The sequence below is a fragment of the Culex pipiens genome, chromosome 2, assembly GCF_016801865.2.
Source record: "Culex pipiens pallens isolate TS chromosome 2, TS_CPP_V2, whole genome shotgun sequence".
In the NCBI taxonomy this organism is placed as follows: Eukaryota; Metazoa; Arthropoda; class Insecta; order Diptera; family Culicidae; genus Culex; species Culex pipiens.
This window is the reverse complement of record NC_068938.1, coordinates 118,017,914-118,042,319: the sequence shown is the minus strand read 5'-3', so window position 1 is coordinate 118,042,319 and position 24,406 is coordinate 118,017,914. Positions and strand designations below refer to the sequence as shown.

Here is a 24,406-nt window from a genome sequence, read left to right as displayed (position 1 = left end):
AAAAGATACAGTTTTTTTTTAATTTTCACATATCATTTTTGTATGCGCAGTAGGGTGCCCAGAAAAAAATACCCCCGGTCCACAAGTGAAAAACGGTTTTTTGGATTATGTTAAGCTTCTATATAAATTTTGAGCGAAATTGGATGAGATTAACCCATTGATACCCGAGCCTATAGTTAATGAAAAAACTGTTTTTCATAAAAAATACTTTACTTTATTAGCGATTTACGCTAATAACTTTTCAGGACCGAGTTTTACAGCTTTTGTATGTTCTACAAAGTTGTAGAGCATTAAATTTTCAATAAGAATCTCACTATTGGGAATATTTGCATGGAAGTAGCGCACCGTGCAGACCAAATCGTAAGAAACTTGGGTTTTCCATACATTTTTTCGATGTTTTCCATACAAACTTCACCTTAGAGTATCAATGGGTAAATGATGACCGATTTTGCTCATATTTGGCCTAGAGAGGCGAAATGTCACTCTCAGGGCTCCCAATCGAACTGTCAAATCGGGGTTCCAATCGAGCAATAAGATCATGCAAGAACAAGATTGGAATCAATTTAAAATAATTTTGGCAAAAAACGAGACTTTGAAAGTAATGGCTTGGCCAGCGTAGCACAAGACTCAAACCGGGTAATCCCAGGGTCGGCAAACTACTAGGTGATTCAAGGGAGGATCGGTTACAACAGAAAAACACGGAAGGATTTCCACTTTTCAACAGCACTTTATTTGGGGTTTTGGTTCGTGTGGGTGTGGGTGTGTAAAGTGTGGGTTTTTCAGGGGCTAACATACCGTGATCCGCTCAGCTGATGGTTCGCCTCCGGCGATTGCGGGCCGGCAGAGGAGTTCGTCCAACCTCCACTCTGCGGCGGGAACTGCCCCTGCGAGTCTGGACTTCGACGCCAGATGCAGCGTTGTTCGCCGGCCTCCTTGGGCGGCGTCGGTTCTTCCGGCTTCTGTGCCGGGATGATGGACGACCAGCGGGCGTTGCTGGTTCCGATGGGCAGGCGTCTTCTCTCATTGACTGATCGGCAGCCCCAGAGTCCACTGAAGCGGGCGTGCCGAGAGGGGACCCTCCTTTGCGGTTAAGGCCAGCGGCCTGAGGGTGGTCGTCCTTGACGGTGATGGCGCGGGGAGGCGCCAGACGACGGGGGTGGTCCTATTACGGATTAGACGTGGGAAGCTACCAGCACGGGATTTACGCAACCCAGGCCGACCAATCCGAGATGGACGAGCTGCTCGCGGAAACCTCCTGGTTCCGCCGATGGGAAGGGCGATTGACGACCCTTCGCGGGAGCACGACTTGTCCACTCGGACGCCTGTTTGGAAGAGAGCGATTTTCCCCAAATCGACTTCCCTCATTTGTTTTCCCAAGTCCATTTTTCCCACCATTTCCTTTGTGACGTATTCAAATGCGCCCGCAGGAAACTGGTGGACATCAGCCTCGCTTACACTGATACGCTTCGCCCCATCAAAACTGTTGTAGTGTAGTGTAAGTGGTATAAAATGCTGAGGCGAAGCTTCAATTATCCAGAATTGTAACCAACGGTTACAACTTATAACAATCACAAGTATTGTAAAACTGTTGTTGATAGTAATCTGGTAGTTTTTGTTATTTCATGAAGATTTGGTGTAAACAAACAGGCAACACCAATATTGCTACACTCAAAGAGCCCACGTAGTTGTATTATTTAGTGAAGAGCCCACGATAAACAACGTGGGCTCTTCACTAATACTACTACGTGGGCTCTTCGAGGTTTTGGTGACTGTCAAACGTTCTAGCCATTTACAGTGGTGCCAGAGGGTTGGGTGCGTGTCTCGACTGAGCTTTGATGCTTTCGAACCAAACATCACGTTTTGTGTGTGCAAATCTGTTACGAAAAAAGGTGAGAGCTGTTGATTCCGATTGACCAGGAAGATTTGCCGGGTAGTACTGGACCGGGGACTGGCCAAGTCCCGCTGTTGATCCTTCCTAACAACTCGCTGCAATCTCCGGCAGGGAGTAACCGACCAAGTGCAGAAACATCCGTGATTCCGGTGATTGTGGCGGAACTGGTCCTTCCGAGCATCCTTCGATAACCTTCTCCGAGGACTGGTCCACTCCCGCTGTTGACTCGCACAGGGAATCGAAGGAATCGCGTGCTTGTGTAGAATCCGACCTTTTGTGGACTCACAAGAAGTTCATCGCGAAGTGGTCCGAAAAAATAATTTGATTTGATTTAATTTGAACTTTGAATTTGCAAAAAACCGTCTTCATCGCCACTTCGCGAGGCATTTATCCATAGTCTCTGGCGGATAGTGTCCTTCGGGAACTTGTGTTTGGAAATCCGTTCCGTGTCGTTATTTTTTCAGGGAAATCATTTCCACATTATGAAATTATGTCACGCGGTTTGTTTATTTTAAAATTTTGACAGCGAATGCGTTCTTCATCTTCTTTGTTGTCTTTATTTTCGCGTAGAACATTTAGGTTTCATAAACATGGCCGTCGTGACAGAGAGCTGCACGCACCACTTTATCCACACTTGGAAAATTTTGGGCGGGACCGAGGGGCGGGACAATAGTAAGAAATTTAATAATTTAATTAATTAACGGTCAAAATTAACAAATTAAGGCAAAATTAACTTTTGTTTACGACCAAAACAACGCCACCTCTTTTTACATCACATTGATTTGGCAGCTTGACATTGCGCGGGATATTTGTTGTTGTGTTTGGTCAAATTTTGTTTTGATTGCGTATTTGCGTTAACCAAACCAAAGGGCATTGCTCGCCAGGAATCTGCTCCAACAAGCCAACTGGTTGAACTCCTGCCAGATGTACATCGCTTTTACTGCATCGGAAAGTACAATAATGCCAGTTCACTTGGAACTGTGGCGTTCCAGATCCTAACCTGCCTCCTGAACGTGGTCAACCGGATCCAGGCAGACAACGTCCAACATCATTTCCATCGGCATGATTAACTCTGGAAAATTAGCTGACTCGTCCCCATTGGATGATCGCAAATGAATTCACGGGGCTTCGACAAATCGCCGTGTCTGTTTTCGAGTGCAAACTGGCCTCCAACCCTGCCTTCCCAACATTTACAGCACCGATTTCATGGATTTCGTCTAGGAAAAGCGCCTGCACCTGAACATCAACGAAGAAGCCATCGAAGATGATCCAGCGGACGTACATTTTGTGACCGGAAGACCCGGAATATGAGGTGGATGGGCCAGGACCAAGAGCCAATTGTGGCGAATCATGTAACGATGTAAAATTACGTACGTGTTCCAGAGAAGTGGTTAGGACGGAAGATGCCTTCGAGAGCAGAGTTTTCGGTAAAATTATTTTGGTAATAAAAAGCGAACACAAAAAAAACAACAACCAAATCTTATTTTTATTTGTGATAATAAAAATGCATTTTCACCACGCAACGTAATATCGACACAACACTAAAGAATATTATTCCGCTTTATTTTGATTTTGTCTAGTCCTAAGAAACAATATGGAGAAGAAACTTCGGTTTGCCCTTTCAATCCTTCGGGAAGCAGCACCGTTTTGTTCTCCAGCCCGGTTCAGAATCCTCAGCATAGGTTCCACCGTAATCATCCGCAACAACTCTGCCATAAAAAAAATTCTCCTGCGTCCACCCATTCCCAATAAGCAACACGTCTGCATCAGCTGCTGCTTGTCCAGGTTCTTCTGAAAGGGCACCGCCCGCCGTGTGACTAGATACCGGGCGGCCAGCAGTGCGGCCACATTGTCGATGGCCTGCCGCCGGAACGTGTACGCGTGCTTGAGGTAGGAAATGCACACGACACAAATCTTCTGCGGCAGGCCGTCCGCCTCGCTCGAATCTAGGCCGATCACCTCGGTCAGCAGCCGGCTGATGGGCATCGTCCAGCGGGGACACTCGCAGGGATGTTCATGCAGGTTGGGCGGGATTTTGGCGTAGATTGTGTGCGATCCGGGCGCGGAGAGGTTGGGTTCGTGCTTAAAGAATAATTCTCCGTTCCCCTCAGCAAAGCCATCGTTCTGGAAGAAAAATAATGATGCAAATGATGAATGCAAAATAATCTCTTCCGCCGGCAGCATCTACTCTACCAGCGGATCACATCTTTTCTGCATTCTCCGTAAATTTCACTTTATCCATCACCACTTTTTTCCAACGCTTCACGGAATCCAAACAAACTTGACAGTTGAGCGCGCGAAAGAGAAACAAACCAAACCAAACCAATGTTTAGAATGCAGGTGAGGCGCTGTCAGATGTCAAATGACGTGAGGTATTTAATTCCTTAATATATTAACTGCTAAAATTAATTCATTAAGGCCAATGTCGCGCCCCTCGGGCGGGACCTGCGCCACCTGTTATAAAAATCCTGAATTCCTCATATAAACTTAAACGATAAAAAGCGACCCATTAGCTTTATCCGAATTGGCTCAAAATTGGCACAGTTACTTATTACACTCAACCCCCGGTGGTTGGTCACTTTTTCGTTTGACACTTTTTTAGTTTGTACCCCGTTGGTTGGTCAAAGTCAAACTAAAAAGTGACGAACTGTCACTTTTTACACGGCGCTCACACATACTATCTAAACAAACGTTCAGTAGTGTGTGTGAACTCCGTGTAAAAGGGGTGTCAAACTAAAAAGTGACCCCGTTCGTTTGACAACAGTTGGTGTCAAACCATCGGGGTTTGAGTGTATTGCCTAAAGAAGGGGGGTATCTCTTCAGATTTTTCAAAATTTTAAATTCCCTTGTCACCCTAATAATCATCTTATTTTGTTTTAATCCGGTGGAAATAAAATTCAAAACTTTTCCGTCTTAACCAGTCTCAACTAAGCACTACCACTAATGCGCGTTCCAGCATACGCTACCTTCTCAGCAAGTAATTTTGTCAGTTTCGTTTTGTGCATCTGCTTTCGGCTTGCCTCGTGTTATTCTCAGTTGTAGAAATGACGTTGAAGAGAGAGGTCGTGTTTTATTGTCGCTGCTGCTTGTAGTGCTAGAAAAGATCTTCCGTGAAAGGCAAATAAAAAATCAAGCAAGGAAGGAAATTGCATTTAACGGTGGGGGAAAAACTGTTTTCTGCGCTTTGGGAACCCTTTCTCGAGGCCGTACCGTGTGTTCGTGTGTGTGCGGACAACGTCTCTTCTTCCATCGCGGGTTGCCGCCGCTTGCTTGGATTTTGTGATCCCGGTGCCGGTTTTTTGTGTTTTGCGACGCGCTCGGTGAAAGCATTTTTTTCTGCTGTCCAATGGATTTTGGTGGCGATAGAAGAAATTGCATTATTATTGGCCTGCTGGGATGATTTTCGATGTGGTGAATAGAATGATAACAATAATTGTGTGATAAGTGAAATAAGCGGTCTTTAAAATTATATTGCCAGGTGTAGACAACTTTTCCCCGATATCCGGATTAACATGGTGAAGTGAGAAATAAAAAAAGGAAGAACAAGGAATCTGTTGAGAGTGGCGAAGGCGATTGTGATCAATCGTGAAAAATAGAAAAAAAAAAAGCCAGGTGTTACAATGTTACGGCGACTGAAGAGAAATAATTAGAAATCAGTGTATCATGACGAAGTGCCGATGAGCGTTTTATCTCTTCCACCTAATAGTGAATTTTAATCGACTACCGCTCCTCTCTAACTGATCCGCCAACGTCCTCGACTCCGACGACCGTGTGTGATAAATTGTACACCACCTTCCACCCTCGTCTTCCCGCAGCTGCACCAGGGAGAAGAACGTGCTTAGCACAATGAATAGAATCTACTTTGGATCGGCTTTATGTTTAACGCTGTTGCTTTTCATCGCTGAGGTAAGAATCACCAGCCACTCTACCCTAGGGTAGAGAAGGATCAGATCCGACACGTGAGAGATTGCCAGCAGTCGAGTGAATGGGAACGAAAACACACAAATCCTCTCCCCCCGTCACATCACGTCCACTCGCCTGCTGCATCTACCGCGAAACTCATCCGGACGCTGTCGATCATCCCCCACCGCTCCTGCTCCTACCAAACCAACTTCAACCCATCCACTCCCCATTCCACTCTCCAATCTCTCGATCGACAATCTTCACACGGTCGTTATCAACCGACCGACCGACGGCGACTTATTTTGATCCAGTTTTAATTTCAAAACCGCGATCCACTGGGCGCACTGTCGAACCTCCAAGGGACTCTCAAAATGGCGTCGGCCCCGAAGTACAGGAAGGATTTACAGCTGTCATCCAGTGTGTGCGTACGTTTGTTACGTACCTGCGGCGGCACCTGGCACCCACTTTTTTTGTGTTGTTTTAATAAAAATAATAACAACAGCCGTTTCCACCCTACTACTTTGATTCTTCTTAACATTTTTTGTATTTAAATAATTGTAAATACCTAATTTTTTATTCGTTTTAACCGAATTTTTTAAGTAAAAAGTAAATCTTTCCCTGTTCCTGAGGGGAACACCCTTGAAGAGTATCGGGGCCGGCATTTACAAAGCGGATTCAGTGGCATTTTCATTCTCAACTTAATGTTAACATGTTAAGGTTAATGTTAACATTCCATAGGTCGCCTCCCTAAGGTGTCGTGATAAGGTCCAGTTTGTGACAATACACTACCTTCCCTTTACTAAGCAATCGATTCCAGAAGGGAAAAGATCACCAGTTGTGTTGGTCCGAGCCGGGATTTGAACCCCGATCTACCGCTTACGTGGCGGAAGCGTTACCACTGGGCTACGTGGCTCGGTCAACCGAATTTTTTGCTTTAGTAAAAATTTAAAAATATGAATATTCTTTTCAATTTGCAATAACTTTTGCTGCTGAAATATCTTAGCCCTCAACCTTATGCCTGTAACAAAAATGCTTGGTTGCAGAATTAAAAAAATAGAATTGAGCATTTTTTTTGTTAAGTAAGATGCATTTTTAACAAAATTATATTCAAGTTGTCAGTCAACGTGGCCGTCATAATCGTAGTGATGATTATAGAAACATGGACAGCGGCTTCTTATCCGTCAGGATCAATTAAATCAAAAATTGTCCCTCTTTGTTCAATTGTAGAATTTCACTAAATGTTTGGCTTATATTGAAAATAAAGCTGCCTTTATTTTTACTGCTAAAACCAGCTTCCAATTCTAAACGCAATCTTTTTCTCGTTTGCTTACTTTGGCATTCGTCGAACCGATTTCGTCCTTTCATTCATTCCATTTCATCACCCGTTTCGCCTTTTGAAAGATTCGAGCTTTTTGTGTTGGATATATCCTTTGCGATTCCCATGCCAACCAGAACATAATTCTGGGAAAAAAGCTTAACATCGGTCCTTCATTCCACAATCTTCTCTACATCCTTGGCTCGGGAACAAGGAGAGGACGCTGCTAGCCTGTTGCTTTCGATCCGTTTCAGAGAATGATAGATTGCCTGGAGGAGCTCAACCCTGGGCATTGTTTTGGCTTGCCTAAATATAAAACTCCAGATGGATATTTCTGTTGGATTCGAAGCTGTATTGTAGCTGGAAAAGAAGTGTTTTCAGCAAATGTAGATGATAGATGTTGCATTAACCTTCTATCATTACCAGTACAGACCAAATGTTCTAATGTTTGTCGACTGCCTTTGAAAAATCCTACATTATGATCATTATACTGCCCCTGTTCGCATAAATGTCCCACATGCATGAAAATCATGTGCTCTTTCAGAAGAAATACTAACTTAATCCACCTATGTGGTTGATGCCTTCCTCGCTTTTTAGCAAGTGGGTTGGACACAAAGGTCTTTCAATTGCCTAACCAACGGTGGGTTGGATAGTGGATCCAGACAGCCATTACCAAAAACGTTCATAAATATCACTTAAGTGGTCATAACTCAAGACAGAGTTGCCAGATTTTCAATGTTTTGGACTCGTTGGATAGGTTTTTCGATTACCTAATCAACGATGGGTTGGGTGATTGATCCGGACATCGTTTATATGCATATAATTGAGATCCGGATATATGTGAAAACACATTTTTATACATAACTTTTGAACTACTTATCGAAACATCAAACAATTCAATAGCGATGTATGGGACCCTAAACCAAGTTTAATGCAACTGATTTGATCAAAATCGGTTAAGTCAGTGCTGAGAAAACTTGGCAACAACATACACACACACAGACATTTATTTAATTTTCGATTCTGAGTCAATATATACATGAAGGTGGGTCTTCGAGCTTTTAATCAAAAGTTCAATTTTAAAGCAGGATTGTAGCCTTACCTCAGCGAGGAAGGCAAAACCAAAAATATCTAGTTCTTGAATTTTTGAGAAAATCCAGTCGTTTTCGCTTAAACATAACACGTAGTCTTATGTGTGGGAAAAACTTGGAAAGTCTTGCGTTTTGCCTTTCTTACAAAAGAATGGTTTAAGGTTTGCTTTTGGAAAAACGCTTTTCTCAGAAATCATAAAAAATTCTTGCACGGCGAGGATTCGTCCCAGGAAAAAATCCTATTACTAAATTGAAGGTTAGGATGCGCTCTTTCGATTAAATTTTGGCCCGAAACCCGGAGCTCAAAGTCTGATTTTTGAGAGCTCTTTTTCTAAAATATATGAGCGATGTCTGTATCCGCTCTTAAAAATTTGTGTCTTCCATCACTGGAAAACCACTCGTAAAACCCACAATTTTTATAAGTCAGATCTGTAGCCGTGGGGTAGTTGTCGAACATTTTATTTTTCGATTCACAATTTTCGACCAGTAAATGTGGTCAAAGCCATTTTTAGAGGTATTTTTTGGACTATTTTACAGATAACACTATCAAATTAAAAGAAATCAGTTTCAAACAAAAAGCCATTTGAAAAAAAAATGCGCCATAAACAGCTTGGGCCCAAAATTTGAAGCTTTTTCAAAATGTATTTCCAGAGATATAGCCATTTTAGTGTTTTTCGTCTTATTTTTACCCTATTTTTTCCATTTAATTTTTGGGATTTACACAAAATCGTATACTGAACATCAAATTCAAAGTCCCGGCTCGTTCTCGCTCGACAAGTCGTCAAGTCGAAGCTTTTACGCTTGCGCGTTTTACGCTGCGCGTGAAAGTGTTCTTTCTGGCTTCTCATAATAGATCGACAAAGTACAATAGCGATACATATTTTTCAAAGTTAATCATAGACTTACAATAAAGACTGAGTACCCTTTATTTTTTTTCTAATAATGTCAATCCAATATGTTTTTCTTAATTAAATTTAAATATCTTGCGACAAATAATGTACCTCTAAAATAAAAAAAATGCACTTGAGGTTTAGGTGTAATTCTCACTGGGTGGTATCATTATGATTCTGAAAAATTAATTGCACCAATATATTTCTCGGAGTTTCATCATTTTGTAAGAAAGGCTCTATTGCACATCCGGTGATATTTAATAGGGTTTTTGGGCAGTATTATAATAGTAGGTATTAATCCATTGAGTTCTATTTACATAACATTTTGCCTGGCCTTTTCATTGAAAACTCCATTTTTAAATGCCGACTCTAACGATCAGTTCCTTGTTATTTTACAAAACAAGTGAAATAACTGCGTAATGCATGTCTACTACATATTCTGTTTTCAGTTTGAAAAGTGATTCAAAAATATGCAAAATTTTGTTTTATTTGCACAAGTTGCATAAATGATAACTGATAACGCTTTATCATTTTTTACTGCGAGATAACTGCTACTCAAAAACTGAAATAAAAATGATGAAATCACATAACAAAACTATTTTAATGTCCACTTTGTATGTAACTTTTTTAAAAAGACAGATCCTAAAAAATGCAGCAAAAACTCAATCATGTAAATCAAGTGAAATTTCGACGACGCGCAATACAAAAAAAGAATAGCTATGTCTCTTCCCGAAACTATGCTATCGATTAAGAGTAAATATGTATTCCCCCTTTTCACTTTGTTTAATATTTAATTATTTCTTAATTCGCTCTCCCGAACATCCAGAAGAAAAAAAAAGAAATAAGAAAAAGAGAGGGATAGTGGGGTGGCGGTGGCGGTGGACAGATCCGCGCGGCGCGGGGTTTTTATTTTTCATAACATGCCAGAAGAGAGGAAATCTCACGGTAGTTTACGGTTCAAATATATGTACACAGCGAACGACGAGGCCGGGAGCAGCTGGATCGCAGACAGAAAGAAGAAAACCAAGTTGAGAATTAGGGGCTTCTTTATTGCAGTTGTTTTCTTTTTTCGTTTATCGGGGCCAACTTTTCGAAAGGTCATATCCGAAATGACCCAAAAGGGGTTTAGTACCTCTGTAAAAACCGAGGAATTCAGTGCCTTGTTGCTAAATATTTTCAAGGGATTCGCAAATATTTCAATACCTTTTTTAAACTTTTTTTGGGAAATTGCAACTTTGTTTATCACAAAAGAAATATCTTTGGCCATCTTTCTTACCATTTTACTTACCTGGACAGCTTCATCACGGTGTGTGGTTTCCACCTTTCCTGTTGCTGTTTCTCTGTCTTTCTTTCTCCTTCGTTATTTCTGCCTCTCCATCAGTTGAGGCCCGCACGAAGGCAACATAGTGTGGTGTGGAGTATATTTTATACATTTATACACATATAAAACATAAGCTTCACTACCACCACTATAGAACCTGGAGGCACCATGGCAAGCAGCCTGGCCATGAATAAATGGAAAAATGAAAGGTGTGCTCTACTCCGCGTATAGTTGGACCATCACCTGTAGCATCGGCAGCAGCAGCAAAAAACCGGTACAGAAGGTGATGAGAATTGTACTGATACAAGCTCACGGCGATGATGATAATCGGGGGGTCTTGCGATGGAGGTTTTTTTTTTTTTTTTTTTTTCAGCCGAAAATGCTCCAACAATTAGAGCTTGTTTCTTTGAAATACGCATACATTGTTTAGAAATGATCGAAACTTCCGAAAGTTTTTTCAAATGAATCACCCTTTGAAAAAATCTAATTCTGAAAAGATTTCGTCATCGATTAAAAATCTTTATGGGATAGAGTGCTGATAACCTGGGTGCTGAATAGTGGTTCGCAAAACGGCTTCAATTTTGAACTGTCAAAGTGGAACCAATTTACTGTTCGCCAAAAGTAGAGAGTATTGTTATCGATCATTAGAAAAAAACAAATTTTTTTCAGGAATGAAAAAAATGTGGCTTTTGAGGATTTGGAGTTGAAGTCAAGAAATCTTAAGAAAGTTAATGGCGTGATCGTAATTTATTAAAAATATGAATGGAAGTTGTTTATGGAGTCGATGCGGTTGTATCCATCCAGAACCTGCCTTAATTGTTTGATTCCGTTTAGTGGTTTAGTGAAAATCTTCTCTGTTTGTTGGATCAGCTTCGCTAGAATTAGCGATATTTTTTCGCTGGACCAGGAAGAGCTGCAGGATTTCAAAATCAGCCAGAGAATTTATCGGCGATATCACAGAATGACACTCTCGCTGCACTTCTTCGTCACCCGTAAAAAAGAAAAACCTCTTCTTACGGATTGAAACTTGAAAACACACATAATTTATCAACAAAAAAGTCATAAACTAGACAAAATAAAACACATACACTGATTAAAAAATAGCTCATTCACTAGTAAAAAAGGTCATGGTTGTGCTTGAACAACCTCCTACTTTGTAGATATAAACAAAGTGGGATCATTCGAAAATCACGATACGCATTCTCTCTATTCATCACCCAGCTGATAACTGGTTACAATATTTTTTTATTTTTGAAGCTGCAACGAAAACCAACAGCAAATCTATTTTACAGACAGAATTTATATTATATTCACTTATTTAAAACTTAAAAAAAAAAACAGAACACGATTTCGGAAATTTAACATTCCTCGCATTTGTAAGATTTTAACGAGTCCTTTTTCTCGATTTGGTAATAAGACTTGAAATATATTGATTAAACTTTTTTAAATCGAATCGTAAATGTAAAAAATAGTTCCGAACTCATCTTTTGCTCATTGGAAAACAGGTGCAGAAAAAAATTCTAGTACATTTAAAATATTTTGTAACCTTGTCTTGATACATATACAGACGAAATTTTTAGGCAGAAATGTCAAATTGAGATTTAGTTACGTTTTATTTATTTATTTTCAGAATCGAAAAATCGATTATGATTGTATTGGGGCACATGTACGAAACAAACTGTATTGTACTCAGTTATCCCACAATTTCGGAACAGTTCAGAGTCCGTCAAATTTTATTGAAAAATCACAGAAAATAAAATAAAAATAGCATAGTGATTTGCTTTTTCCTTCATTTCAAAACACTTCATGTGATCTGGCATAATATTGTATCGTTTTATATCAGAGTGAGGAAAAAAAAATGACCGTTCATATACACAAAATTCGAATATCCCTTTATTCTCAATGAAGATAAATAGCGGTGTAAAATACTTGTGAATGTTACGATTCCTGAATCCAAAAAATTAATCAGTCTTATGTTCGAGTCGCAGTAGATGTGAAACGAAACAAGAGGAAGTCTCTTTATCGCTAACTCTAACAATTTTCAAAGGGATAGCTCGGTATGAAATAGTCTTAAATTCCTTCTTGTTTCAAGTATGCTGAAAAAATTTCACTTACATTCTTTGTCCGAAATTACCTTTAAGTTTATGGACTGACTATACTGCCCATGATCGTATAAATGCCCCATATGCATTTTCAACGTTTTTGAGTTAATAATGCAGTTTGGTTCAAAATCGTGTGCTCTTTCAGAAAAGCCTATCACATCCAATACTTTGTTCTAGAAATCAGGAGGAAATCCAGTTTTTTTTTTACGAAAACTTAACACGTAGCCTTATGTATGGGACAAACATCAAAAGCGTTTTTCTCAGCATATGGGACATTTATGCGAACATGGGCAGTATAAGGGGTTTAATCCCAAAAGTCTATGTTTTGAAAGTCAAACCATAATGTTCTCCATTTCATTCGAAAAGTACCCTCTGTAATTAAATTCGCTGAACCTTTTGACCACTTAAATGTTGGCACCAAAAAACTAAAGTCCAAACTAAGCAGGATTGTTATTCCGAGCAATACGCCAAAAAATCATAGAATATGAGTTTAAGCGACCTCTTACCAGCGCGCTCAAAGCATCTGCTCAACTCTGTACTATGTGAGGGTAGAGATGGGAAATCTTCACCGACAGCTGTTTGAACGCTTAAAAAAGGATCTCAACTGCTCAGGTCAGGGTACCGAGAAAGAAGGATCATCACCACCATGCAGAACTGTGGCAAAAGGGATAACACAGAAAGCACCCAGAGTTTCCGATTGTTGAGTTTGTTTTATACCATTGTAAGAAAAAGAACTTGAAAAAAGGACACGTCTGCAACTCAAGGATTTCTTTTTTTGTGGAATCCATCTGCGAGTTTTTTCGGGAAATTAGTTTCTCGTGTTTCAGTCGCGCTATTAGCTCATTTTTTAAGATATTCAAACATATGCTAGTGGCAGCTGACTAGTTTTTTTCCACGCTAGCTTATGTGCTAGTTTAGGATTCATTTTAAAGAATTTTCTGTTGAATTTCATAAAAATTCAAAACATTTTTAAACAAGCTCAAACAATGCAGAAAAATGCGCTCTAGATTGTTTTCAGTTGATTAGACTTCTATTTTCATGAAATTTTTTAAGTTTTTTTGGAAAAAATTTTTTTTTTGCCCGCTGATTTTCAGACCAATTTTGAAGGGGGGAGGGGAGAGGGGGGCGACATAAACTTTGAAAAGTATTTGCAACGGCCTTACTACGGGGTGTTTAAGCTTTGAATTACAGTTGAAGATACGGCACTCAAAAATGCTGATTAAGAGTTGATTTAGTTGGTTATTGTTTGGAACGAACATCAAGATCATCGCTCTTCCAATGTTTATCCAATTCTGACGAGCACTGTATAAATATGCGCCAACGCAAAGTCTTTTTTTTTTTTTTTTTGAGCCGATTGCGATCAGGAATAATCTTGATCTTCTTTATGCTCCAATCTGACGACATTTTTCGATAGTGATGATTCACCGATCAAATAAATAAAAAAGCGAATCTATCTTTCCCAAACAATTTTGCGGATTCCTTTCGCGTCTCTAATCCAATCCGCGCGAGTTTGGGGTGGTATTTGTAGGGAGGGATTGAGGTTAAAATTCCTATCCGAAAACACAGCTGCACACACATCGTTGCGTCTGTGGTGTATCTTCTCCTCCCAATGGTTTCTCTCGCGATCACTTGCTACCCGTCGTCGTCGTCGTTGACTGACTATCAACTCCTGCTTGATCATTACTGTTATTGATGTTATTGCTGTTTGCTCTTGTTGGTATTGGTAGTGTTGTGTGAAGCGGCATGCTGGAGTGTATCAAACACACCAACTGTCCGTCCGTTTGTTCGTCCATTCGTTTTCTTTGCTTACCTTACACAACCATCATCATCGTTTCGTATAGCCCGATGTAAACGAGTGGTGAACATTCAACAACAAAAAAATGTGTATTAATCCACCTAGGCAACCGAGAACCACTTTATTCATCGCGTCGATAATTTATAGCTGCGCGGGCCAACAATGGTTTACATCTCAAAATAAACACGGCCGTTGTTGCTTTTGGAAATCCATCCCTATTGTGTACCGCGTACCTTTCGCCCGCCCGTTAAGAGCTCCATCGTTCGGGATAAGCAAGGGGGAGGAGGAGAAATGCATACCACCTTAAAGATGGGTTTTCGGAACAAGCTTAAATCGTTTCCGCCGACCCGCGAAAAATGCTCCATTCAGAACCGACGGTCCGGGCGTGCGGAGTGTGAGCGGAGAGTGTACGTATGCATGAAGCGAACTCCACACCACCACCACGACGACGACGACGACGAAGAAGAATAAAAGGAACAAATTGTTTTCCCACGGCACACGATTTGCCGGTCAGCACCGGGCGGGCGGACAGGCAGGCGGGCAGCAGGACCGTGGAGAGCGCGAACGTTGCGCAGCGCAACTTGAAGCAGCAATCCAGCAAGCAAGAAGAGTGCGAGGTAGCAACGATAAAAGCGGTGACTTCAGCAGTATTTGCCTGCCTGGCCTGCCTGCGAAGGTATAAATTCGTATTAAACGCACGAACCGATTCCATTAAATAAATTTCGCATATTATCCAGAAAGGTGAGGTACTTTCTACTCCCTTGGAGTAGCTGGAGGAGGAGGAGGAAGCGCGGGAGTGGGAGTGAGAGCCAGTCAGTGGACCTGTCGTCTCTTATTCTAGGTATTGAGCCAAATCGGATTTGTTAGTAAAATGAGGCAACAGTAAATACCGTGCGTCACAGAAAATGACCCCATGGAAATGCAGCAACGTCGTCGGTCGAGGATCGCTAATTAAGTAGGACCGTAAACCTAATATTAGAGATTAGGATGGTGACCAAAACAGGTGTGGATGTCAAACTGAAATATGGATTTCCAGATGATTTTGTCTATCTTAGAAATTTCAAAAACACAAAGCTAATCAAAGCTAGATTGTCATTGCTCTCTTTACATTTACTGACCCCTCGTTGATTTGTAATTACTTTTGACGATTGATCGTGATGGTTCAAAGTATCCTCTGCAGTCAAAGTTACAAAATTCCAGATTCCAATATCGTGTAAGTTTGGGAAAAAATTAACATTGGAAGCATATATGATTAGTAAACGGACGGTACCGGGGCATCCTGGAACCCACCCTGGCGCCAAACGATCATTCTTAACGGGTGACCAGCAGCGGGTGGCTCTTTACAAGATTTCTTCTCTGTGTCAAATCGACAAGGAGATCGGATTCTTTGGCACCTACCTGCTGCTGATTTGACGTCGTAAGGACTTTCGTCCTTGGATTTTTTTTTGTAAATAAAATTGATTATTTTTTTGTATTTACAATAAATTCAGAAGCAAAATGTTTATCTACTTTTGAGGTAAATGAGAAACCCTTTCATCTTTCTAACAATGTTTAACGTATTAATGTGATGTTTATGTTACGTTTCCAAAAAAAAGTCCAATTATATCCATCCACAAAAAAAACTTCACATCTTTCTGTTAATTAGAGTTGAAGTAATTAATTGCTTTGTTTGTTAATTGCCCTTACGTTCACTTTAATACACCTTACTCGCTGTGCCGTGCTGCTCGAAACGATGAGAAATCAACGAGGAGAGAAAAATAACTCAACTTGAACGGTTCGTTTATAACGCAAAATCGAAATCACGGACGGACGTGGCAACCACCGACCAATAAGTACCATCTTGTGTCACTCCGTGTGCTGGGTCGTACCGACGGTGATCGCTCATTGATAACTAATTCCACGTGTCCGCGCATGACCCATCATCGTCATCAACATCGTTGGGCGGAAAACCTTATTTCCTCGCGGAGCAGAGCAGCGGCGTGCGCGCGGTCGAACGCTTTTCAATAAATTACGACTATAAAAGAGCCGTAAAGCGGCGTGACAACGTTTGCTCACCCTATCGTGCGCTGTAAATCGGCTTGCTGCGATCGTAAACGCGTTCTTTTACAGCCCTAAAAAATGAGTGACAAGATTAGGTTGGCTTGTTGTACGAAAAAAGGAAGATCGAGAGCAAAGTGGAGCTCCGAATCGCGAGAGTGGTACTTGGGCGCCAGGAAGATTCCAGCTAGGGAGCCTTTTTGAAGATCCGAAGTTGGAACAATGGGGGTGCTCCTACAATATTGGAAAGAACTAAAAGACTTAGTGCCAACACGATTCGGACATGATGCCGATCAAATTAATACAAAACAAAAGGATATTTCGTCCTTGAGTTTCTTTGAAACCTGTCAGATGTACTTGTGGAGGACCCAGAGTTGCCGTAGCAAAAAACTCCAAAACGATCCAATAATTGACATTCAGTGGTGCAGTTCATCGGTAAACATAGCTCACCTGACCCTGTCCATAATTTCGACAGTCAAGAAACCAACTTTCATCCTCAAAAAACTCATTACACAACGTTCAATCGTGCAACTCTGCACACATGACTGGACGTTTCAGTTGCAGCCTGACGGCGTGGTCGTTTTTGGTGCGTGACATTGTTTTAATTTATTTCTCGATGGCAACAATATGACTGTGAGTGTTTGATCATCTGTCCCGGCAGTCAGTGCGGGGCTGGTGGCGGGACAAACTGGGACTTTCTAGTGAATGCTTTGAATGACCTCGAGTCAATCATCCCGCGTGTTTTTGGGGGCCCATTTTGATTTATTTTGCTCGCGAAAGTTTCTTGCCGTTTCGTTTGATCGCGCACATTTTTAAAGTTTACTCAGGCCGACTGTGTGTTCGTTGCACGTGTGTGAACTCTGACAGGATAGACGATGGTTCCATCTGCCTACAAAATTCGAAACGTAAAAAATAATTCTTTGCTTTTCTTTTTCCGGACCTTTTTCGTCCGTGGTGGCAGCTGCCTTTTTTCAAGCAACTTCAAATAGAAATCTGAAAACACGTACAATCGCGCGCCAACGCCAGCTGAAAAACGGAAAACATCTGGTGATCATTTTTTATTCTTTTGCTGTTTTTTCCAAGTATCGTGACGGCCCGCGTGACACTGTTGCGTATCTTCCTCGCGCACTAAGCGCTGGAGTGATTTTTATCAGTTATTGAAATATGATCATGATTGGTGTAACGAAACGAAACGTACAGTCGGATATTCCATATGCACTCACACGCATACAAACACACTAGCAAGCATAGTTTCCGTAAGGCTAAATGCTACATCCGTTCATAAGTTTGCTCGGGTCCTTGCTTTTTTTTTATGCAGCTCATCCAGTGGTGCGTCCAACCATTGAAATATGCGCGGGGACCCTTTCATTCACCACCACCACCAACACAGAGCCAAATGGCAGCAGGAGCATTTAAGTGTACATAAAAACACACTCACACAAAGAGATAGTTGGACAGATAGCGCTTCTCCGTCGTACCAGCGCGGCCGGGACGACCGGTATACGAAAACCTTGCATTCCTAATGGAACGACCGACGGATGGCAGGCAGTCGACGGCACCCAATACATTCGAAAGGCCGGGGTCGGGTCTCGGGAGTAGGTAACAGATGAACATAATTGTGACGACGACGAGCGAAAAAAGAAAATGCTATATAGGGGAAAAGCACCTATTCTCCTTGGGCTGGCCGGCGGTTCTCAGCGGTTAATTTTCGATGAGTAGTAGCTCGTTAAAAAGCTCTCTGCTTGGGTCGCGTAAACGCAATTTTCTTAAAAGCCCAAAACAACGCACGTAATCGTTGTCATGTCGTTATCGTCATTGTCGCGACAAGATGGGCTCCAGAACTGATGGATTTTAAATGTGTCAAAAATAGGTTTGAACCCGAGGCCTTAATTGGTCGTGCGAACGAACGCGCACTCTAAGTTCAATTTACCCACAATTACAGTCGCTGAGTTTAGTTGAGGCAACGGTAGCGCAAAGCACGTGTGGTAAATTTATTCAACATTTCAGACAGGTGAAGTCCATGAGAGCGGAGTGCTGCTACGGTGCTTTTTCACCATTAGAGAGCCTCCTTTTGATGCAGCAACAAATTGTCTTCATTCTTGGAGAAAAGAAACTCTTCGACGACTAATGCATTGCAACAAAAGGCTCGGGAATTGCAAGCTCCATTGCTTCGGCAAGTTGCGCTTCAAGTGGGTGAGAGATTGGTGTGGAGCTTCAAATCACGAGTTTGGCTCTCAAGATTTACTTCTATTGTTTCCTCAAGCGCGGCGGTGCTGCCAGTATCAGTTGTCCGGGTCTCCTAATTTGATTGGTTTACGGATCCACATGTATCTGGATAATACTAAGCAGAGCTACGGAGTTGACCCCGACAGCAACAACAACTCGCATAAAAGTTTTTGAAAATTAGTTGGCTGTAACTCACTCACTCACATTCACTTTTTCTATGAGCATAACAATTTGCAATATCCAAAACAAACAAATGATAATCCAAAAAACTGTATCAGCATTTTAGATAATAAGTTTTCTTAACAAAACCTGAAAAATTACATCCGAGAAACGTACTTTTACTAAAACGGTAATGAAATAAAGACTCTCCTATTGAATAACGCCATAAATCTCCAGGTTTATGGCAGTTTATCAGGATTCACAGATAGTGCGGAGAATTATTCGAATGTACCTATTTATAACTGCGTTTAAATATAGTCCAGACTGGATTGTCCGAAGTCATCGGAAAAAACACTTTGGATAATCGAATCAAACTGCTCAACTGCTAGGGAATGACAGGAAAAGAAGGTATTTTTAAAACTGAATTGCAAATATTTTTTAAAACGATTTGATCATCCTAAGTTCCTTTGAAACTGTTTCAAGGTACCTCAACATATCCGAATAAACCCCCCAAATAAAGTAAAAACTAAAAATAAATTCAAGCTGTTAAAACTTGAAAGATTTAAAACAAAAATCTATTCCGAATATCTCAAGCATATTGTGATGCATCACAGGTGTGTAGTGTGCAGACACTGTTGGTGCAGGTACTGTTCGGGTGATTGTCAGTAAAAAACTAACTTTCTGTCAGCAGTCGTTTTCGACAGCTACAAAACTAAAAAGGTAAGTTTTTATTTAGTTATTTGTGTACATGTTTGTTTGAATTTCACTTACTTAATTAGTCTTCCTTTCCAACGATTTCCTCTATCTCTCCTACACTTCTTCCTCTTCCTTATCTTCTCCTTCGTTCCACTTCCTGCATTTGTGTATAATTTTATTAATATTTTGTTTACTTTCCATTTCTAGAGTTTTTTTTGATTAGGTCCTATAAACATATGAAAGACAATAGTTTATTGGTCCTTTTCAAAAAAAACTCTGGATTTCAGGTTTACTTACAAACTACCGACACTGTACAATGTAGCGTTCAGTGACGGTAGGCGACGACGGTGCAGTTTCTGTTGCTTCCTTCGCTGCTGGTAAGTATTAAATGTTTCAGTCTTCGAAATTCGCACTAACTTTATCTTTTCTTCTACTTACAGGTGTGCTCGTGTTTTAATTTCAATAAAATTAAACTTCCACAGCTTTACCCCACTTTTTCTCTCGCAAACTCCGAAAACTAACTTCGCGCAAGATTCAAACTTTGTTTTGGTAAAATGGTGACTTGCTAAAAACGCACCTCCCCTGTGCGTCACACACGCACTTTTCTTCTCTCCGTTTCTCCTTTGCGCGCGTTGACAGTTCCCAGTGGCATCGGTCGATTACACCGTCGGTCCTCCACCGTCTGGCAGTGCGCCCGTCTCAGCGGTCGTAACACCCCAGCCCGTAACATCCGTCGGGCCGTCCGGCGCGTCGGATTTACCAAAAATCTCTATCACCGCTGCGTTCACCGTTTTTCTTTCAGCTAGGCACTTCCAGTTTCCGGTCTCCAAGTCTACCTGCTGCGGCCGATCGCCCATCGACCAGTGCTCCACCTGGTTTATCTGCTTTTTTGCCCACTCGTACTTGTTGCTGCTGTTGATATCCATCGCGTTGCGCTTGGTGGCAACCAGGTTCGTCGCCTTACTGACGTTTCCAATCGTCGGCTTCTGCGCACCGATATGCTCTGGCAGTTGCTCAACGACGATCACTGGTTGCGCCGCACACAGTCTCGCAGTGCTGTCCGGGATTCCTAGTCCCAGATCATCTTGTTTGTGTGCCACAGCTCTCGCTGAAGCCATCACACAGGGTTGATTCCCCACGCCGTAGTTGCCCTCACCGTAATCAACCTCGGCGTTCGTTGGGATCCGAGAACCTTTCGGCAAAAGTCCAACGCTCGGGTTCCTCAGCGGCGTGCTGTTGTTTTGGAGTAGTTTGTCGATGCTGCCACCATTGGCGCGAACAGCATTCTTCGAGTCTCTTGCACCATTTATCAGCGTTGTTCGATCAGTACTCGCCGGATCTTGTTGAGCACATGCCGCCGAACTCAGCAGTGTACTGTGCTCCTTCGGACTGTCCAGATCTTCAAACGACGCTTGGTGCAGATTCACCTCGACTGCTACAACCGACTCCATCGATCTCAGCTCTCCGAAGAATTCTTCCCGCCGAGCGTCGTCAGCCGCTACAACGATGCTGTTATGCGCCGATAGCTCTTCTGCTTTCAACATGTGGTGGCTCAAGTGTGGTTTCTGACGCACCGATGACAGTAGCCATTTTTCGCCGCCGGTTGTCCTCACCGCAAAGATCCACCCACTGTTCCGCGTGATTCTTGGCCACGCGCCACGTGTCTCCGCCATTTGCTGTAGGCAGAGCATCGCCCTTACACTTCCGAGTCCCGGTCGAACTGCTTGTGCACATTCGATCAAAGCGACAGAAGTGGCCTCGTCCGCAGTCGATGCATCCCTGGTGAATTCCTTTTGCGGGCTGAAGTCGACCGTGCTCACGAGCGGAAGAGCTACCAGGATGTGCAGCTCCCGGCACGCATCGCGTTGGCCCAATTTCTCCAGCTGACATTTCAAGTCGTCACCGAACTTCCAGTTTGCGACGAGTTGCATGCGGACGTCGACGGACAGCCTTTCGATCCCCTCGCAGAACCGCCACTGATGATCGTCGCATGCGTGTGGCGTTTGGTTGGCCCTGCTCAGTCCCGAGCTGTCCTCGTTCAGACAGTAGCGAGCCGCTTCCTCTATCTGTCCTCTTCTGCTTGTCCCGGTTATCGTGTCCGGGTTGGTCAACAAGAAAATCTTTGGTTCCGTCGACCTAGTTGGTGCCCAGAGCCGTTGCTCCGCGTCTAGGAGAACGCTGGCTGGGTCTTGTTTTGTGAGCGGATTCTCAAGCGTGAGATCCGCCCCCTCCATCTGCTCGCGCAGTATGTCTTCCACGATTTCGAGCGATTTGATTTGTTCAAGTCCGTCGACCGAACGCTCGGCCTCGCATGCTTCCTCCAAACGGCATTGTGGCAGTAGTTCCGGGCATTCCAACGACAGATGACGCTTTACGATGTCTGGCTCGGACAGATGGCGAGGAAAGTGTCCAGTATTTTGCGCCGCACCTTCAAGCAAGTGGCGAAGCCCCACAAGGTTTCGTTCGTCCGTCACTCCATGGGTTGAGGATCCTTCTCGCGTTCCGAGAGACTTTGGCCACTGTACTGGGTCGATCGGATAACAAGGAGACTGTCTTGTGAGTCCCCCGCCCGCGGCCAGTCGTGCCTTCTCAAATCCGGAACACTGCTGCCCCAGCCCGTTTGGACTTATGCTGACGAAATCTTGCATTAACAGCTTCGTCTCGTTCTCGCTGGTGTCCTCTGCGCGAACTTTCAAACTTCCATCGCTCTCTTCGCCCGGATCCGACGAGTTTTCATCGCGTTCAGCATCCGTTTCGTTTTCTGCATCCTCCTCCTCCTCCTTCGCCAAGTCAACGATTTGGGGGGAGGGCAGGAGCTTTTCGAAGCCGAATTTGATGAGCTCCAGCTGCTCGTCGATGAGCGAAGACCTTCTACGGTACGAGCTATCCAATTCTGCCATTCGCCTGTTGTGGTCCGACTTTTTCCTCTGCTCAAGCTCCAAGTTTGTTTCATACCGTCGCATCTCCTTCCGGATCGCTTCGGTCATCTTCTTTTCTTTGGCTTGCAGCTCGCGATCGATCCGGGCCTGCCGTTCTGCTAGTTCTACCTCGATTTCTAGCTGCTTCTCTCGTATCCAACGTTCAGCATCGAACTGCTCCGCATGCTGATCCAACGCGACCTTGACGACCTCCGGTTTATCCGGTTCAGTCGCCGCATCTGGCATCTCGCTTGCTTCTTCGGATGAGCTCTTAGAACCGTCGTTATTGTTGTTGCTTTGGGCTTCTTTGTTTTCTTCGCACCAACAACCTTCCGGGCAGCACCACTCATTTTCCGCCGCCGTTGCGTCCACGCAGCGTGAGTGGTAGATCATGTCGCATCTGCTGCAGGTGATTATCCGATCCACGTTGTCGAAGAAGAGTCCACACGCACCGCAGAATGTTGTTTCGTCGGCCATCGTGGAGAGGATTACTGGACCCGTAATTAATTTTGTAGTTTGTTCGGGTGATTGTCAGTAAAAAACTAACTTTCTGTCAGCAGTCGTTTTCGACAGCTACAAAACTAAAAAGGTAAGTTTTTATTTAGTTATTTGTGTACATGTTTGTTTGAATTTCACTTACTTAATTAGTCTTCCTTTCCAACGATTTCCTCTATCTCTCCTACACTTCTTCCTCTTCCTTATCTTCTCCTTCGTTCCACTTCCTGCATTTGTGTATAATTTTATTAATATTTTGTTTACTTTCCATTTCTAGAGTTTTTTTTGATTAGGTCCTATAAACATATGAAAGACAATAGTTTATTGGTCCTTTTCAAAAAAAACTCTGGATTTCAGGTTTACTTACAAACTACCGACACTGTACAATGTAGCGTTCAGTGACGGTAGGCGACGACGGTGCAGTTTCTGTTGCTTCCTTCGCTGCTGGTAAGTATTAAATGTTTCAGTCTTCGAAATTCGCACTAACTTTATCTTTTCTTCTACTTACAGGTGTGCTCGTGTTTTAATTTCAATAAAATTAAACTTCCACAGCTTTACCCCACTTTTTCTCTCGCAAACTCCGAAAACTAACTTCGCGCAAGATTCACACTTTGTTTTGATAAAATGGTGACTTGCTAAAAACGCACCTCCCCTGTGCGTCACACACGCACTTTTCTTCTCTCCGTTTCTCCTTTGCGCGCGTTGACAGTTCCCAGTGGCATCGGTCGATTACACCGTCGGTCCTCCACCGTCTGGCAGTGCGCCCGTCTCAGCGGTCGTAAAAGGTACCTTACCCGGTCGCATGCAGACGACGCGGACCGAGAAGAGCGCGAGAATTTTTAACCAAAACAGTTAAATGAACGGACGTAAAACGATTCTCGAAGGAGAGGTCCCAAAAGGAAAGAAGGAGGAAAAATCGTGCAGTTTTTCAAGTTTTGCAGCCTGTTTTCGTTGTGTTCCCATGATTGAGAATATTTTTTTTCTCGCTCTCGTGTGTTGTTTTATTTGTTTGTCCTGGGCTTTCGAGCGTCCCTCAACCCACCAGCACCCCCTTCTCCCCCGTTAAAATTGGGCGCAGGGAGGAAGACAGATGAACTTCGGGACCGCTGCGGCACATATGGAGCGCTCTTCCCGCGGGCTCGAAACTGGTTTATTTTTACAATCGCGAGCGAGCGCGAGGACCTAAAATCATTTACAGTTTAATATCAGATGGAAGTTGATGCGACACTTTGCTGCAGGCTCTCCAAACAAACCCTCATGCAAGTACTGCGCGGGGAAAGCGCCAATTGGTTCTTGCTTGTATTTTGGAGCCGGCCGGCCGGCATTCTCTGGCCGGAGAAGAGCAAGCGAACGATACCGCAACTTTCTTTTGCTATAGCGAGGCAATGCATGCAATGATATTTAATTATGCTCGGGTGTCTCCAATGCAAATTAGGCCCGGTTTTTTTTTTTTTGAGTTATCATTACTGAGCTGATCAAGTTTTACCAATCAATAAGGCTTTCATCATAATTCTGTGTTTCCTGTTGTGCACACGACTTCTTTTTATGGTTTTGATAAGAGTGCTCG

At 42.8% G+C, this 24,406-nt stretch overlaps 3 protein-coding genes and 1 long non-coding RNA gene across 9 annotated transcripts in view; 2 read left to right on the top strand and 2 right to left on the bottom strand.

The window, feature by feature from the left end:
* Positions 1 to 2,727: 2,727 nt before the first annotated feature.
* LOC120417933 (uncharacterized) lies at positions 2,728 to 4,145 on the bottom strand. Its single transcript, XM_039580170.2, has 2 exons — positions 4,085 to 4,145; positions 2,728 to 4,015 (listed from the first exon to the last, which is right to left on the bottom strand). Exons 1-2 carry the CDS (start codon positions 4,106 to 4,108, stop codon positions 3,443 to 3,445), a joined length of 597 nt encoding a protein of 198 aa, XP_039436104.1. The 5' UTR covers positions 4,109 to 4,145; the 3' UTR covers positions 2,728 to 3,442.
* Positions 4,146 to 4,919: 774 nt separating this feature from the next.
* LOC120417918 (neurogenic locus protein delta) overlaps positions 4,920 to 24,406 on the top strand; it is a 40,782-nt gene continuing 21,295 nt past the window's right edge. The window contains exons 1-2 of one of the 2 annotated variants that reach the window (XM_039580156.2): positions 4,920 to 5,049; positions 5,370 to 5,797. In XM_039580156.2, coding sequence (XP_039436090.1) covers positions 5,738 to 5,797 — 60 coding nt within the window. In that variant the 5' untranslated portion in view covers positions 4,920 to 5,049; positions 5,370 to 5,737. Of the gene's footprint in view, positions 5,798 to 24,406 lie in introns of both variants that reach the window. The other variant, XM_052707180.1, reaches the window with a different exon arrangement.
* LOC120417920 (uncharacterized) lies at positions 13,986 to 24,404 on the top strand. Its single transcript, XR_005605524.2, has 3 exons — positions 13,986 to 14,984; positions 15,046 to 19,374; positions 23,625 to 24,404. It is a non-coding gene; the product is annotated as an uncharacterized LOC120417920 (long non-coding RNA).
* LOC128092730 (uncharacterized) lies at positions 19,385 to 23,613 on the bottom strand. Of its 5 annotated transcripts, none has more exons than XM_052707178.1 (4): positions 23,207 to 23,613; positions 19,865 to 23,066; positions 19,724 to 19,800; positions 19,385 to 19,583 (listed from the first exon to the last, which is right to left on the bottom strand). In XM_052707178.1, exon 2 carries the CDS (start codon positions 22,819 to 22,821, stop codon positions 20,086 to 20,088), a length of 2,736 nt encoding a protein of 911 aa, XP_052563138.1. In that variant the 5' UTR covers positions 22,822 to 23,066; positions 23,207 to 23,613; the 3' UTR covers positions 19,385 to 19,583; positions 19,724 to 19,800; positions 19,865 to 20,085. The 5 variants fall into 5 exon arrangements, with proteins under 5 accessions (XP_052563138.1, XP_052563136.1, XP_052563137.1 ...); XM_052707176.1 differs by having other exon boundaries at positions 19,724 to 19,797; XM_052707177.1 differs by having other exon boundaries at positions 19,724 to 23,066; positions 23,207 to 23,283; positions 23,348 to 23,613.